The sequence below is a fragment of the Asterias amurensis genome, chromosome 2 (assembly GCF_032118995.1).
Source record: "Asterias amurensis chromosome 2, ASM3211899v1".
NCBI classification, from domain to species: domain Eukaryota; kingdom Metazoa; phylum Echinodermata; class Asteroidea; order Forcipulatida; family Asteriidae; genus Asterias; species Asterias amurensis.
Genome location: NC_092649.1, coordinates 1,545,507 through 1,564,106, shown reverse-complemented (window position 1 = coordinate 1,564,106; position 18,600 = coordinate 1,545,507). Strand labels below are relative to the sequence as shown.

The following is an 18,600-nucleotide window of genomic DNA, read 5'->3' as shown; positions in this document are numbered from 1 at the left end:
TAATAATAATAATAATAATAATAATAATAATAATAATAATAATAATAATAATAATAATAATAATAATAATAATAATAATAATAATAATAATAATAATAATAAACATTTCTAAGGCGCTCTACAATTAAGTGTCTTGATCGGTTTTCTGGAAAAGTGCGCATTATAAATTTATATTATTATTATTAAGGACACAAGTGTCACTACAGTGGGACAATATTGCTATTTCTACCTTTTTGTGCCAAATGTTAATGTTGCTAAGAGCCATAATGGCAAAGTATACCTTTGGTTTTTTTAACTGCTCGGTTGTTTTAATCCTATGTAACTGACATCTGAACGTTCATTTCAAAAGGTGGTCATATTCTTGGGATATCACAAAAATTCCGGAGCAAATATGTCCATGCAGGAAGAATAACCCTTAATAGGAATGCACAATCTGAAAAGCGTTACTCCGCCTGTCATGAGCATCAACTCTGAAAGGAGAAGATGGTGTATGTCAAATTTGTAGAAGATAGTCATATTTTGTTTTCTTTGATTTTAAACTGTTCCAGCCCAGCAGGATATCCTCATGAATCAACGCTCCGCTAAGATCCTTGTTGGCGACAACCATCAACAGATCTACGGCTTCCGTGGTGCTACCAATGCAATGAGTAGAGTGGTCAGTCAACACACGTTCCACCTTACACAGGTTTGTGGACAATATTTGTTTTCAAATTTCATTGTCTTTTGAAAAAATGAGATAAGCTGTTGCAAACTGCAAACCAACCAAAAGGACCTATGGTATAAATGCAAAAAATAGTGAATGCCCTGAAGTTTCGACCCCAGCAGATTCTTTCTTGAAGGTTAAATTCGAGAAAGAGTCCTGCTAGGGCCGAAGCGTTAGGCCATTCATATTTTTTTAATTATGTTATATTGGCATAAGGGATGAAATAGAATTGTTATTATTTTTGGTAATAAAACTAAGGCTGCCTCATTTAGTAAACCTAACCACTGTAGCTCTCAAGCCTGAGGAAACCTGAAGACGAGGGTGCTCGCTTCGTGAACCAGCAACCCTGGGGTTAACCCCTACTTTTTCCTCAATAAGCGTTCTGGGTTCTTTTACATTCCCTACCAATCCTAGTACACAGGGCCTATGGCTTGATGTCCCATCTGAAGGACAAAGCCAATCGTGAAGTTTTTTTAGTTTTTTGAGGATACAACCTTCACTCTGCTGATCAGAAACATCACAGCTTGCGTCCGATGCTCCAAGACCGATTTCATGCAACATTGTGGTATACACACTTTGTACACGCTCACTCACTCACTCAAGAAGCCCAGTTCATACTTCCTGCGAATGCGAATGCGATGCAAACTTGACATGAGTTTGTCGTCACAACTCTGTTTTTCGCTGTGATATTCGCAAGAGAGTTGAGCACAACTCAACTGCTGCGAATTATTTGTTGCGAATATGTGCCGTCCTCATTCATATCGCATTCGCATTAGCAGGAAGTATGAACCGGGCTTCACTCAGTCGACCCGAGTTATTGCGTTGCCGCTAATAGTCGAGCTCAATGTCTTTGTACACAGCTAACTAACATTTTTCTTTCTCCAGTCGTTCCGTTTTGGTCCTGGGATTGCCTACATTGCAGACTGCATACTGGAAAGGTCTTCATCGAAAGTCAGACATATCCTGGTCGGCAAAATGGAACAAGGTAATTCACAAGGGTGACAGTTAAAGGGAGGGTAAACCTTTTGTAATTTCTGTTACAAAATGAGTGACCACCAGTAGGGAGAATGCCAATTTGGGGCTAGATAGCTCAGTTGCTAGAGCGCCGGCATGTTAATCCGAAAGCCGTTGGTTCGAATCCCACTCTAGTCAATTCTTTGTTCAACCTGTAAAAATCATTTAAAAATGTACCCAGTCAGTTTCCCTTGTGGTTTATATGGATAAAATGAATGACCATCAAGCACTGCATATGTTTTTAGTGTTTAACATGTTGAGAAACCGTTCCCTTGATAGGAATATTGTTTTGGGGAAAGGGATTCTTCAAAAAAGAAAACTCAAACTGAAAAATGTTTCATGTAGAAATGTTTCTCAGATTGTGTATACCAATTATTTTGCATTGTTCTTCCTGCGCGGAGATAACTGACTCAGATTTCCAACATTATCTCAAAGACGCTATACATCTTTTGAATTTCAGAGGTTAACTTTGTTATTTATATCCTCGTTTTATATAGTTAAAGACACTGGACACCTTTGGCAATTGTCAAAGACCAGTTTTCTCACTTGGTGTATCTCAACATATGAACAAAATAACAAACCTGTGAAAATTTGAACTCAATTGGTCGTCTGAAGTTGCAAGATAATGATGGAAGAAAAAACACCCTTGTCACACAAAGTTGTGTGCTTTCAGATGCTTGATTTCGAACCTCGAAATCTAGTTCTTAGGTCTCGAAATCAAATTCAAATATTTAAGTGGAAAATTACTTCTTTCTCGAAAACTACAGATCACATCGATGGGGAGGAGCTCGGCCAAGTAGCCATCATTACCCGAACCAATGTCATTCTCTTTAGAGAAGCTGTGAATATTGTCAAAGCAGACACTACCACCATGATAGGGTTTGCTGGGGTAAGAATGTATTCATTTGGGGAGTGGGGGATATAGTATTGATTTGAGAGACTTTGAATTGACTGGGACCAAGTTGGTCCCAACCATTTTGAGTTTTATGTGTGCGTGATTATTTTTCTTCAAATAATTTTGTTTAGTTCCTACTTTATGGCTATTGTGCACTTTTGGTTAAGCAAAACTGAGCCAGGAAATATATAAAAGTCAAACATGTCAACATCATTATTATTATTTCTGGTTTATTGTAAAAAGAAAAACATCTGTTTGTCGCAGTCCTAAGACTGAATTAAATTACAGATTTACATTTTTATATGATTGTTTTTAAAAGCACAGGAGAATTATTTATACACAAGAAACATTACAAATTTAAAAGCGACGGTCAAAGAGACGTTATGAGAACTAAAATTAGATAAAACAAAGACAGTAAAGTTTAACAAGCACACTTAACTAACAAACCCAACTGAGACCAACAAAAAAAAACACAACAAACAAACACCCGAACAAACAAACAAACAAGCAAACAATTAAACCTGCAACAGATAATTAAATAATTACAGATACAAACAAACAGATAATCAAATAATGAAACCCCTACAATTATTCACACTCTGTTGATTCTTATAACTGGATACTGCGATCCACACATTGTAGATTCTTGTTTCAATACTTTGATCCACTCATTGTAGATTCTTGTTTCAATACTGCGATCCACACATTGTAGATTCTTGTTTCAATACTTTGATCCACGCATTGTAGATTCTTGTTTCAATACTTTGATCCACGCATTGTAGATTCTTGTTTCAATACTTTGATCCACACATTGTAGATTCTTGTTTCAATACTTTGATCCACACATTGTAGATTCTTGTTTCAATACTTTGATCCACACATTGTAGATTCTTGTTTCAACACTTTGATCCACACATTGTAGATTCTTGTTTCAATAATGCGATCCACACATTGTAGATTCTTTTTTCAATAGTGCGATCCACACATTGTAGATTCTTGTTTCAATACTGCGATCCACACATTGTAGATTCTTGTTTCAATACTTTAATCCACTCATTGTACATTCTTGTTTGAATACTGTGATCCACACATTGTTGATTCTCATTGATATATATTTACATTCAGGGCATAGATGGTTATGGTATGGATTTGATTCTTGACATCTACCAGCTTCAGTTGCCTCAGTCAGGTAAGTGGAAAATAGACAAAATAAAGTGTGTTATTTGAAAGCTCTTACTCTCACCTTTTTTTTTGCAGAACAATTTGAATTTTTTGCAGGAAATGCCAGGTATTGACACACAGAGCATCATAAATATTTCATTTTCTTACACTTTACCAACAGAGAGAAGAGTTATCAAGAGTAAACTGGTCAAGTATCATAAGTCGATAGGTTCCCTGAAGGCGTATGCCAGTCAGACGGAGGAAGTGGAGCTGCTTAATAAGATCCGCATTGTGGAGCAATATAACATACAGATTCCTGAACTTATTAAGCTCATTCAGAGTAGGACCAGACATGAAAGCTTAGCAGGTTTGTAGCGTAGATATAGAATGTAATACCTAGATCGGCTGCACTTAAACACCATAAGCCGTACACAAACGCCATTGATTTCACCAAACTCTTTCTAACTTAGGATTCGTCTTATGACTTAGGACGGGTTCAGTTGCGTATCCAAATACGTAGGATGAATTGAACCCATCATAAGTTAGGATGGGTTACTCGTTCTTACTCGAGCTAGGATTAATCCTAGCGTTTCGTGAAATCGGCTGAAGGTTCTTCATGGACGTGCTAAAAAGTCACGTACTGGTTTAAATGTGCTGGAGATGAACCTGGGAGATACCTTAAACCACTATGGACGCACTAAATGTCACGTGCTGATTTGCCTGAACGTTGGAGATAGGCTAATGGCTGCCCCAATGCCAGAACCTGCGTATGTACGCGCGGCTGATCTAGGTATTATATCTGTGGTTCGTTGACGTTTTCATTTTGCATTGAAATCATTTGGGGGTTCGTTTATTCTTCAAATTATAAAAATTTTCAAAATTAAAATTCTTTATCCCTGGATACAAATTTGACATAGGGTCAGTTTTGTTATGCCCTCATATATGTAATATTTTGCTAGTCCTCATGAAAGTGTAGAAAACATTACGATTTTCACCTTATAATGGTGTCCAGAATGCTGTTTTGAGTGCAATTAGAAACATGGCGTCATCATACAGAAAAACAAACAAATGGATCTGTTCAATCCAACCAGTCTGCACCAGTCAAAATGTCAAAATCCAATGATGTTTTGATTGAATGGCGTCAGAACTCAGGAATGAATATAAATGTTGATGTACATTTTCATGGTTGAAACCATTATTGTCTCGGTTTTGAACAAAAATTGCAGCTGAAAAGTATTAAACATAGATGCATATACACCATTTTAAAATGAGGTTAGAGACGTATTATTTTTCCATTTCATTTTTAGTACCTGAGTGCATGACACAAACTAAACTCAACGTTGGACCCCCTCGATAAAGAAACAATCCACTAGGTTAGACAAATAAAGGAGGGTCTGAAGTGTTGTCTCTTTTTTTCACAGCTATTGTTCTCAGCACAGTGCACAAGAGCAAGGGACTCGAATTTGATACTGTGAAGATCACCGATGATTTCGCTATCAAGTCATGCAGACAAAGTATGTTATTTTCAGAATTATTATTTTATTTATTGGGCATTAAAAACACATACTAACAACATGCATTCACAAAGAGTTGGATCTAAAGCCAGCAGCCTGGATTAAACAAAAATTACTTGAAAAAATATGGCCCCTAAAGCATCCAATACCAATACCTCTTATTGTTGGAATGGAGTGTATGATCTTTATAGATGATGCTATGGATGGGGGAAACAGAAAATAATACTTATAGTGTTATGGCTTCTTCTAATTAAATTTTAACTTTGCATGGTGGACTAAACGATATGAAAAGGTTGGCGTTCTCTGATGAGTTGGGGTGGTTCTTCAAGAACCATTGGTTTCAACTCCACGTTTCGATCAGTATGCTCTGATCGTCTTCTTCAAGAACCATTGGTTTCAACTTCACATTTCAATCAGTATGCTGTGATCATCTTCTTCAAGAACCATTGGTTTCAACTTCACGTTTCGATCAGTATGCTCTGATCGTCTTCTTCAAGAACCATTGGTTTCAACTTCACATTTCAATCAGTATGCTCTGATCATCTTCTTCAAGAACCATTGGTTTCAACTTCACATTTCAATCAGTATGCTCTGATCATCTTCTTCAAGAACCATTGGTTTCAACTTCACGTTTCGATCAGTATGCTCTGATCATCTTCTTCAAGAACCGTTGGTTTCAACTCCGCGTTTCGATCAGTATGCTCTGATCATCTTCTTCAAGAACCGTTGGTTTCAACTTCACGTTTCAATCAGTATGCTCTGATCATCTTCTTCAAGAACCATTGGTTTCAACTTCACATTTCAATCAGTATGCTCTGATCGTCTTCTTCAAGAACCATTGGTTTCAACTTCACATTTCAATCAGTATGCTGTGATCGTCTTCTTCAAGAACCATTGGTTTCAACTTCACGTTTCAATCAGTATGCTCTGATCATCTTCTTCAAGAACCATTGGTTTCAACTTCACATTTCAATCAGTATGCTGTGATCGTCTTCTTCAAGAACCATTGGTTTCAACTTCACATTTCAATCAGTATGCTGTGATCGTCTTCTTCAAGAACCGTTAGTTTCAACTCCACGTTTCGATCAGTATGCTCTGATCGTCTTCTTCAAGAACCATTGGTTTCAACTTCACATTTCAATCAGTATGCTCTGATCATCTTCTTCAAGAACCATTGGTTTCAACTTCACGTTTCGATCAGTATGCTCTGATCATCTTCTTCAAGAACCGTTGGTTTCAACTTCACATTTCAATCAGTATGCTGTGATCGTCTTCTTCAAGAACCGTTAGTTTCAACTCCACGTTTCGATCAGTATGCTCTGATCGTCTTCTTCAAGAACCATTGGTTTCAACTTCACATTTCAATCAGTATGCTCTGATCATCTTCTTCAAGAACCATTGGTTTCAACTTCACATTTCAATCAGTATGCTGTGATCGTCTTCTTCAAGAACCATTGGTTTCAACTTCACGTTTCAATCAGTATGCTCTGATCATCTTCTTCAAGAACCATTGGTTTCAACTTCACATTTCAATCAGTATGCTGTGATCGTCTTCTTCAAGAACCATTGGTTTCAACTTCACATTTCAATCAGTATGCTGTGATCGTCTTCTTCAAGAACCGTTAGTTTCAACTCCACGTTTCGATCAGTATGCTCTGATCGTCTTCTTCAAGAACCATTGGTTTCAACTTCACATTTCAATCAGTATGCTCTGATCATCTTCTTCAAGAACCATTGGTTTCAACTTCACGTTTCGATCAGTATGCTCTGATCATCTTCTTCAAGAACCGTTGGTTTCAACTTCACATTTCAATCAGTATGCTGTGATCGTCTTCTTCAAGAACCGTTAGTTTCAACTCCACGTTTCGATCAGTATGCTCTGATCGTCTTCTTCAAGAACCATTGGTTTCAACTTCACATTTCAATCAGTATGCTCTGATCATCTTCTTCAAGAACCATTGGTTTCAACTTCACATTTCAATCAGTATGCTCTGATCATCTTCTTCAAGAACCATTGGTTTCAACTTCACGTTTCGATCAGTATGCTCTGATCATCTTCTTCAAGAACCGTTGGTTTCAACTCCGCGTTTCGATCAGTATGCTCTGATCATCTTCTTCAAGAACCGTTGGTTTCAACTTCACGTTTCAATCAGTATGCTCTGATCATCTTCTTCAAGAACCATTGGTTTCAACTTCACATTTCAATCAGTATGCTCTGATCGTCTTCTTCAAGAACCATTGGTTTCAACTTCACATTTCAATCAGTATGCTGTGATCGTCTTCTTCAAGAACCATTGGTTTCAACTTCACGTTTCAATCAGTATGCTCTGATCATCTTCTTCAAGAACCATTGGTTTCAACTTCACATTTCAATCAGTATGCTGTGATCGTCTTCTTCAAGAACCATTGGTTTCAACTTCACGTTTCGATCAGTATGCTCTGATCATCTTCTTCAAGAACCGTTGGTTTCAACTCCGCGTTTCGATCAGTATGCTCTGATCATCTTCTTCAAGAACCGTTGGTTTCAACTTCACGTTTCGATCAGTATGCTCTGATCATCTTCTTCAAGAACCATTGGTTTCAACTTCACATTTCAATCAGTATGCTCTGATCATCTTCTTCAAGAACCATTGGTTTCAACTTCACATTTCAATCAGTATGCTCTGATCATCTTCTTCAAGAACCGTTGGTTTCAACTCCGCGTTTCGATCAGTATGCTCTGATCATCTTCTTCAAGAACCATTGGTTTCAACTTCACATTTCAATCAGTATGCTCTGATCATCTTCTTCAAGAACCATTGGTTTCAACTTCACATTTCAATCAGTATGCTCTGATCATCTTCTTCAAGAACCATTGGTTTCAACTTCACGTTTCGATCAGTATGCTCTGATCGTCTTCTTCAAGAACCATTGGTTTCAACTCCACGTTTCGATCAGTATGCTCTGATCGTCTTCTTCAAGAACCATTGGTTTCAACTCCACGTTTCGATCAGTATGCTCTGATCATCTTCTTCAAGAACCATTGGTTTCAACTTCACGTTTCGATCAGTATGCTCTGATCGTCTTCTTCAAGAACCATTGGTTTCAACTCCACGTTTCGATCAGTATGCTCTGATCATCTTCTTCAAGAACCATTGGTTTCAACTTCACGTTTCGATCAGTATGCTCTGATCGTCTTCTTCAAGAACCATTGGTTTCAACTTCACGTTTCGATCAGTATGCTCTGATCATCTTCTTCAAGAACCGTTGGTTTCAACTTCACATTTCAATCAGTATGCTCTGATCATCTTCTTCAAGAACCATTGGTTTCAACTCCACGTTTCAATCAGTATGCTCTGATCGTCTTCTTCAAGAACCATTGGTTTCAACTTCACATTTCAATCAGTATGCTCTGATCATCTTCTTCAAGAACCGTTGGTTTCAACTCCGCGTTTCGATCAGTATGCTCTGATCGTCTTCTTCAAGAACCATTGGTTTCAACTTCACATTTCAATCAGTATGCTGTGATCGTCTTCTTCAAGAACCATTGGTTTCAACTTCACGTTTCAATCAGTATGCTCTGATCATCTTCTTCAAGAACCATTGGTTTCAACTTCACATTTCAATCAGTATGCTGTGATCGTCTTCTTCAAGAACCATTGGTTTCAACTTCACGTTTCGATCAGTATGCTGTGATCGTCTTCTTCAAGAACCATTGGTTTCAACTTCACGTTTCGATCAGTATGCTCTGATCATCTTCTTCAAGAACCGTTGGTTTCAACTCCGCGTTTCGATCAGTATGCTCTGATCATCTTCTTCAAGAACCATTGGTTTCAACTCCGCGTTTCGATCAGTATGCTCTGATCATCTTCTTCAAGAACCATTGGTTTCAACTTCACATTTCAATCAGTATGCTGTGATCGTCTTCTTCAAGAACCATTGGTTTCAACTTCACGTTTCAATCAGTATGCTCTGATCATCTTCTTCAAGAACCATTGGTTTCAACTCCGCGTTTCGATCAGTATGCTCTGATCATCTTCTTCAAGAACCATTGGTTTCAACTTCACATTTCAATCAGTATGCTGTGATCATCTTCTTCAAGAACCATTGGTTTCAACTTCACGTTTCAATCAGTATGCTCTGATCGTCTTCTTCAAGAACCATTGGTTTCAACTTCACGTTTCGATCAGTATGCTCTGATCGTCTTCTTCAAGAACCATTGGTTTCAACTTCACGTTTCAATCAGTATGCTCTGATCATCTTCTTCAAGAACCATTGGTTTCAACTCCGCGTTTCGATCAGTATGCTCTGATCATCTTCTTCAAGAACCATTGGTTTCAACTTCACATTTCAATCAGTATGCTGTGATCGTCTTCTTCAAGAACCGTTAGTTTCAACTCCACGTTTCGATCAGTATGCTCTGAACGTCCTCTGGTGAATATCAAACACAGATGCATTTACACCATTTTAAAATTAGGTTAGAGACTTATATTTTGTTTTTCCATTTCATTATTAGGACTTTATTAGAAACTGAGTGTGTCACACAACTAGATTCAACAATGAAGACGATCAGAGCATACTGATCGAAACGTTGAGTTGAAACCAAACGGTTCTTTTCAGAACCACCCCATCATTAGAGATTGTCATTACATGGTGTTAGCGCAAACCTTTCCATTTCATCTAATTAAGTATAGCACTCGCATCCGTCACTCAGTACACTCATGCCACTGCAACATTCAGTATTTTCCTGCAAGGTATTACGAAGCTATGTTTTTGAAGTATGAGACCTTTCCCACAGAACAAAAATTTCCTACTTTTTTTCCAAGAACCAAATGTATTGCCTGGGCCCAATTTCATAGAGCTACTTAAGCACAAAAATAATGTGCGTAAGCTAAACAAAACCTTGCTTAGTAACATGAGGGCCTTTTCACGCTACAAAAAATCTTCGTGTTGGACACAGATACGACTGACCTTTTCACACTACAACTTTTCAACAAGGAGTCGATCCGGATATGGTGCATTATCCGTGTCAAAACCAACCCTGCCCGGGAGGTGGGTTGATAAATCTCTATGGTGTCGAAGATTCCAACACGGATCAAAAGAAGTAGTGTGAACACCTTCGGGTTAATTTCCGATCCATGTTGAGTGTGCCATCCGCGCACACTACAGTTGTCCAAGGCACTGCACTGCGTACATAAAAAGTAGCCGTGTCCTGCTTCGATCCGTGTTAGATTTTGTGCAGTGTGAAACGGTCGGATGATATCCGGATTGAAAGTTATTTCGGGAATGTTATGGCCAGAGATGTAGTTAGTACATGCTGTCACCGCGCTAAACGTGGACGGATTGGTTATCTTGTGAACCTACTCTGCCTGTTTTTAGCTGTTTTTAAAGGCAGTGGACACTGTTGGTAATACTCAAAATAACTGGTAGAATAAAAACTTACTTGGTAATGGGCAATAGAGAGTTGTAGATAGTATAGAACATTGTTTGAGAAAGAAGTAATTTTCCACGAATTTAATTTTGAGACCTCAGTATTAGATTCTGAAGTCCCGAAATCAAGTATCTGAAAGCACACAACTTATGCAACAAGCGTGTTTTTTCTTCCATTATTTTCTTGCAACTTTCGACGCCCAATTGAGTTCAAATTTTCACAGGTTTGTTATTTTGTGCATATGTTAAGATACACCAAGTGAGAAGAATGGTCTTTGACAATTACCAATTGTGTCCAGTGCTGTTAAGCACCTCAGCGTGACATCCGCAATAAATTTTCTCTATCTCTCTTTGACTCCACAGATGCATTGGGCATCATTCAGGCGGATGAGCTCAATATGGTCTACGTTGCCTTGACCCGAGCCAAGAAAAGCCTCGTCCTCAACTCAAGCTTTCTGGAGTTTTTAAGTCAACGACCTGCCAAGGTACATTTCAAAGTTTACTTAAACTTGATGCAACTTTGGTCGAGAGACCTCATCAACGGCATAGCGCTAGCCAGAGGTTGTCTGGGTGTCTTTTGGACACTCTGTTTTGGTTGTCAATTTGTCTTTTGGACACTGTTTTATCTTTCATTTACATGTTAATGTGCTGTAAGTGAACACAGTTTTGACACTCAGTTTGAAATTTCCAGCAAATTTGAACACCTTTTGACCAAATCCTGGCTAATACCTTGAAATTCAGTGGGCACGGTGAACTGTTTTCTAGGTTTCCTATAGTTAGGCTGGGTCAGAGTGAGCGGCTACGTCTTGGCCATCGAGTCAAGATACGTTGAAGAATACAGCAACACCCTTAGCAACAACCTTAGCCACTGTCGCCAAGTCAGACACGGCCTTACTGTGATTACAAAAAGCATGACCTTTTACATTCTGGAACAATTCCTGGCTGGCACAGTACTGCATTGTCAAGTAGAAAGCTTTACTTTTTGCATCTTACTCTATTCATAAGCTGACTGTGTGATTGAGTTGATTGTGTGGCATGGTTGGCTTGTGCATGAAGCACTCGCCTCTCACCAAGGTGACCCTGGTTCAAGTTGTGTTGTGCGTTAACATGAGGGTTTTCCTCTTTTTGGAAAAAATCAAATATTTTCGGTCTCTGGCTGTGTTCCGTAGTCATAGTGGGTTGATGTGGCTGGCAGCCAAAGGCCCCTTGCATGCCTGCTTCTCGAACATGTTGGCGCGTCCTTCACAATTCAGCTCTTAGCTGCGAGTAAGGATGATTAGCCTCCCAAATTATAATTATCATAAGTTCAAACCCATTCACCCTGCTCCCACCCCCCCCCCCACCTTAAAAAATGTCAAATGTGTGTTGTATTTTCAACCACTTGATTTTCCGTCAATTAATTTCCAGGAGAAGTTTATGTACCCTGTCCCAGCTAAGTCATCAGGAGAAGAAAAGCCCCAAACCTGCGTTGAATGCCAACAGACGGTCCCCAAAAATACTGTAGTGCTCCTCAAGATGAAGGACTTTCAATTGGTGAGAAACTCCAGGGTTTTGTATTTACGTTCTGTCCTTTAAAGACACTGGGACACTATTGGTATTTTGTCAAAGACCAGTTTTTCTCACTTGGTGTATCTCAACATTTGCATAAAATATCAAACCTGTGAAAATTTGAATCAATTGGTCGTTGAAGTTGCAAGATAACCATGAAAGAAAAAACACCCGTGTCACGATGCTTGATTTTGAAACCTCAAATTCTAAATCTGAGGTCTTGAAATCAAATTCATGGAAAATTACTTCTTTCTCGAAAACTACGTCACTTCAGAGAGAGCCATTTCTCACAATGCTTTATATCATCAACCTCTCCCCATTACTCGTTACCAAGAAAGTTTTTATGCTATAATTATTTTGAGAAATTACCAATAGTGTCCACTGCCTTTAAAAGGGAATTGTTCTGCTTTAAAAAATAAATTCTCATTTCCACAATGTTGGCGGACTATAGTTGACTAAGGTTTCCTAACCCTTCGACTGTACATGTTGTGGGTGGTAAAACAACTGTGCACAGAACTAATTGTATTTTTTTTAACAAAACAAATTTAGTGCTCTAGCGGGATTTGAACCAACAACCTATGGACTAACATGCCTGCGCCCAATTTCATAGAGCTGCTTAAGGGCCCAGTTTCATTGAGCTGCTTAAGCACAAAATTTTGCTTAAGCAAAAAAATCCTTGCTTAGTAAGTTCAGATTACCGGCCAAGACTTCACTCAATTGTTATGCTAAGTAAACAACAGCTAAATACCAGTCACAAGCAATGTATATGGCATTAAATTTTGTTCAGTAACATGTGTAAAATAAGCGAGCTATTTTCGTGCTTAAGCAAATTTTTTGCTTAAGCAGCTCTATGAAATTGGCCCCAGTACTCTACCAACTGAGCTATCTAGCCCTAAGTTGGAGGTCTCCCTAATTTGTTGATATCTTTGTTCTGGGGTGCCAGTCAGAATACAAGTGTCATGACCAGGGTTCTAACCCACACCCCGATGACTAAAACACCAGAACTTGAGTTCAATGCTCTAAACAGCTCTTTAAATCTTTAGCTTCACAACCAGAAGAAATAAACAAAATTAATTATTTCTCCCTCCATAAAACCGATAATAATCTTAGGGAGATACTTGTTAATGTTCATGTTCGTCTATTTTGGGTTTTTGTTTGTCCGGGCATGCCTACCACAAGCTTTAGCGTTTCTGGTACTAGCTGGTCTTTGTTATTGTTATTTTGATTATATGATGGAATGGAAATAAATGTCTTGAAAATTAAATGAGAATACCAACATAGGGCGAGGTCGCTCATTGGTAGAGCACAGGCACATTAATCTGGAGGTCACTGGTTCTAATCCCCTCTGGTCATTTTTTTTAAAAATCTCAACCATTTAAAATTTACCTAGTCAGTTTTGCTAGTGGTTTATTATTTGATGATGTAATGTTTTTGACTCCTTCTTCCTTCTATACTCTGTCCCTTCTCAGGCTTATCCAACGAGCAGACGCCGAGAAGCAGGGGTTATCTGCCCTCAATGCAGCCTGAAGAGCTTCCCATCATTCCAGTGTTTTCACAAACTGGATGAGGATCAAGAGCAGTCTTAGAGCACACTATCCTCTGTCCCTTCTTAAGGCTACCCGACAAGCAGACGCCAAGGAGCAGGGGTTATTTGCCCTCAATGCAGCCTGGAGAGCTTCCCATCATTCCAGTGTTTTCACAAACTGGATGAGGATCAAGACCAGTCTTAGAGCACACGGACAATAATGGTCCTTGTCAAAGACCAATATTCTCACTTTGTTGTATCCCAACATATGCATCAAATAAAAAATGTGTCAAAATTTGGATGCAATTGGTCATCAAAGTTGCAAAAGGACATTGACAAAAAGTACACCCTTGTTGCATAAATTTGTGTGCTTTCACGTGCCTTTTAATATTTGAGTGAGAAACTAATTCTTTCTCAAAAAGAAACTAATTCTCAAAAACTATTTTACTTCAGAGGGAGCCGTTTCTCGCAATTTTGTTGTACTATCAACAGCTCTCTGTTACTTGTTCGTGATTTTTTAATGCTAGAAATTATATTTGGGATAGTGTCCAGTGCCTTTAAAGGACACGGACAACATGGGTGATTTAGTAGATGTTTCCTTTGCATCGGGATTCAGAATATTACTTGTTTTTACCTTTTTATTTTATAGACGATGCGACCTGTGACATCACATGTTTACAAAAGAGCCATAGAAACCTGGACTTCCTGCAGGCACGATTTGTACACAGCCTAATGGAAGATATCATAAAATCTTATATTTTATGGAGATTGCACTGTCTAATTCTTATCAACTTTTGATATGATGAAAGGGGGCACATCTCAAAACTAGTCCAGCTTTTACTCTTGAATTAATGTGGAAATTATTACACAAAATGTCAACTTTCCCATAAAATTACCAAGAATGCCCAAGGTCACACTGATTGTAAACAAAGTTCACATGGTCTATACACCATATGTTAAACACTGTATACTCAGTACATTCCAGAATCCTGTGAAAAGCAAATTATTCAGAGAGATTTGGATATTTGTTTTTCCTCCAGGCAGTAAATAATGAATATTTATTGTAATGCATTAATAAGCGCTAAATGGGCTTAATGTTGTGACTAGGGTCAAATTTCATAGAGCAGTTTAAGCACAAAGTAGCTAAGCATAACAAAGATATGCTTACCAAAGGTTACTAGCCAAATTACCATTTCAAACATGCAAATTGTTTACTGGTATCCCGCATATTTTTCACTTGGCAGAAAATATTTAAAGGCAATGGACGCCTTACGTAATTGTCAAAGACCATTCTTCTCAACATGTGCATAAAATAAAACAAATCATACTTGATTTCGAAACCTCGGCTGAGGTCTCCAATTCAATTCAAATATTTTAGTGAGAAATTACTTCTTTCTCAGAAACTACATTACTTCAGAGGGATTCGTTTCTCACAATGTTTTGAACTATCAACAGCTCTCCGTTGCTCATTAATTACCAATAGTGGCAGGTGCCTTTAAGCTCAATTTTCTGCTTAAAGAGACGGGACACTATTGATAATTGTCAAAGACTAGTCTTCACAGTTGGTGTATCTCAACATATGCATAAAGTAACAAACCGGTGAAAATTTGAGCTCAATTGGTCTTCGAAGTTGCGAGATATTAACCAGAATCAAAAATACCATTGTCGCACCCTGAAATAACAAACCGGTGAAAATTTGAGATCAATTGGTCTTCGAAGTTGCGAGATATTAACGAGAATCAAAAATACCATTGTCGCACCCTGGTCACAAGAAGTTGTGTGCTTTCAGATGCTTGATTTCAAGACCTCAAATTCTAAATCTGAGGTCTTGAAATCAAATTCGTGGAAAATAACTTCGTTCTTGAAAACTACGTCCCTTCAGAGGGAGCTGTTTCTCACAATGTTTTATACTATCAACCTCTCCCCATTACTCGTAATCAAGAAAGGTTTTATGATAATCATTATTTTGAGTAATTACCAATAGTGTCCAGCCGTCGATTTCACAAAACTCTTCCTATTTTAAGACTAATCTTAGGACTTAGGACGAGTCCCAACCCTGCACTGTAGCATGCAGACCTTAAGATTAATCCTAAGTTAGGACGAGTTACTCACGAGTCCTAACTCTTTGTGAAATCGACGGCTGTGCCTTTAAGCTCCATTTTCTGCTTAAACAGCAGCTTTGCAACATTGGGCCCAGTGTTGGGCAGATATGGGTTAATTGGTAACCAAGAGTGGATTTCATACAGACTAGTCTTATCTCAAGTTACTGCTAGGAGGATCGTTACTAAAGTTTCTAATAACCCTTACCACTAGTCCTAATATTGACTACCTTTGTGACCTCGTTTGACCTCAACAACAACAAATGTCATTGATTCTTCTCGATTTAGACAGTCAGTCCGCAGCTATCATTCACCCTTTTGGGGTTTTAATTTTTTTATTAAGGCAACGATGACACTTTTCATATTTTGAGGTTATTTATTTTTTTATAAAATATAAAGGATTACACCAAATATATTTGAAATAATAATGGTGATGCAATAAGAAGAAAAACCTGAGACTATTAAATGTTTATGAGGTGGCGATCCACACCACCCACTAGCTAGGGGTAAGATGACTGTACATGTGTACCACCCACTAGCTAGGAGTAAGATGACTGGTGTCATATAATTTAAGAAATTTGAAAACCCAAACTAATTGCATTTCAAGCAAAGATATTTCAAAAGAAGTTTCCCACTATGACTGTCTTTATACCACATAATTTATATGCAAATCTAAAAACAATTATATATTTGGATCTTACCAATCATGTGCATACTTTCAGTGCTTAGCTTCCACTCTTTGGGGTTTTATCAAAAGAATACCACTCCACACTAAGCTCATTCTCAGACAAATTCACTCACAGACGCACATGTACATGTTCAAGCTTCATTGTTAGTTGATGGACATGTGTCGTCTCTACTACTGCAGTCTTGCAAACTGCAGTAATCATGTCTATCACGGTGATAGCGAAACTGCCCTGGGCCCAATGTCTAAAGCTGCTGAGCACCAAAATTTGCTTAGCATGAAATTTCTTCCTTTATAAAAACAGGATTATCGACTATGTTACTGGTATTTAGCTGTTGTTTGCTTATCCTGAAAATCACGTGAAAATTTGGCTGGTTATCCTGTTTTTATCAAGGAAGAAATTTCATGCTTAGCAAATTTTTGTGCTTAGCAGCTCTATGAAATTGGGCCCTGCTCGGTGCCAGACTACTGCTCTCATACGCGACTGCGATTTCATTTAGAGGAGACTAGTGGTCTTGGGCAGCCAAGCTGTCTGGCAGAGAGTATTGTTTGAAGCTTTGCATCATGTGGAGAAATAAGAAGTGAAGACGAGCAGAGTATACTGTTCGAAACGCCGAGACCACACCGGCTCTTCTCAGAGCCAACACTTACTCAAAAGAGGTTTACACATGGTTGTACCTGTAAGGTTTTATTTTTATTAAAAGTTTCTTCTTAGTCTTGCAGAGAGTTACGATGGCAAGACATTTTGCTATTGCCAAATCAGACATTTAAAGACTTCTCCACAAGTCTAGTGAGAGGTAGTTGTTGGACTACTTGTCCAACAATTTGTTTTTTAGCAAAAGTGGTGTTAAGTGCAGAGTGCTCTTATCATATTCTGAAAAACCACCACGTGATATACATGCATCTGTTTAAAGAATTTTGGTACTTTTTCAAAATTTCCACGGATGTACATTAAACTTACAGGGTTTGAAGATAATGATAGTGGAAAACTACCCTTCAAGTATTACTAACTGAGGTTGTGTAGTTTTTGAGGTAGCTTGTGAGAAATGAGTAAAACAAGTCACAAAATAATTTTCCTCTCAGTGAGCAGAAATTTTATTTTAGCATGTAAAATCCCATTAAACACTTGTGATATTATACCATAATCATAACGCAACTGGTTAATACGTTTTAAAATGCAAGAACTGAGACAAATTTTTTTTTACTCATTCTCAAAAACTACAGCACCTCGGTAAGTAAAATTTCAAGGGAAGCTTTCTAATATCATAATCTTCAAATTGTAAGTTTTGTGTGTTTTGTGTTAGGAAAAGGTACATAGACCCGTTAAAAACAGTGGACACTATTGGTAATTGTCAAAGACCAGTCTTCTCACTTGGTGTATCTCTACATGTGCATTAAATAACAAACCTGTGAAAATTTGAGCTCAATTGGTCGTCTAAGTTGCGAGATAACAATGACAGAAAAACACCCTTGTCACACAAGGTTGTGTGCGTTTAGAGGGTTGATTTCGAGACCTCCCGTTCTAAACCTGAGGTCTTGAAATCAAATTCTCGAAAACTATACCATCAACCTCTCCCCATTACTCATCACCAAGCAAGGTTTTATGCTAATAATTATTTTTAGTAATTACCAATAGTGTCCACTGCCTTTAATGTGTATGGTATTGTGATTACTGAAGCACCACTGTCTGAAATTTTGTATTCTGTTAGTATTTTTTATGTCATTTGCAAATAAAGATACATGCGGACAGCTTGCCTAAAAACTGTGTAAACTGAAATGTGTTTATGTTTGACACATTCTTGTTTTGTTAGCCAATAACTGCAATTCTTTCCAACTAATTTTAACAAAAATCCCCTCATTTCTCCCCCATCGCTTTCAAACAACCCCTTTAAGAACAGTTAAGTTTTCCAACAACTTCAGCTAGAGAAATTTGCATTGGCTTAAAATTTTCTAACCAAGTCAATTTCCAACTGTTACATTCTGGATGATGCCATTTATCCACATTTTTGCTAGATCTTGGCCTCGATAGCGTTCACTTTCATTAAAA

At 38.0% G+C, this 18,600-nt stretch overlaps 1 protein-coding gene across 1 annotated transcript in view; it reads left to right on the top strand.

Moving 5' to 3' along the window:
• LOC139954218 (F-box DNA helicase 1-like) overlaps positions 1-18,599 on the top strand; it is a 34,021-nt gene extending 15,422 nt beyond the window's left edge. Inside the window, exons 13-21 of the mRNA XM_071953934.1 lie at positions 549-685; positions 1,589-1,688; positions 2,485-2,606; positions 3,738-3,801; positions 3,955-4,140; positions 5,195-5,287; positions 11,060-11,181; positions 12,104-12,229; positions 13,714-18,599. Coding sequence (XP_071810035.1) covers positions 549-685; positions 1,589-1,688; positions 2,485-2,606; positions 3,738-3,801; positions 3,955-4,140; positions 5,195-5,287; positions 11,060-11,181; positions 12,104-12,229; positions 13,714-13,830 — 1,067 coding nt within the window. The 3' untranslated portion in view covers positions 13,831-18,599. The remainder of the gene's footprint in view (positions 1-548; positions 686-1,588; positions 1,689-2,484; positions 2,607-3,737; positions 3,802-3,954; positions 4,141-5,194; positions 5,288-11,059; positions 11,182-12,103; positions 12,230-13,713) is intronic.
• Position 18,600: the final 1 nt, after the last annotated feature.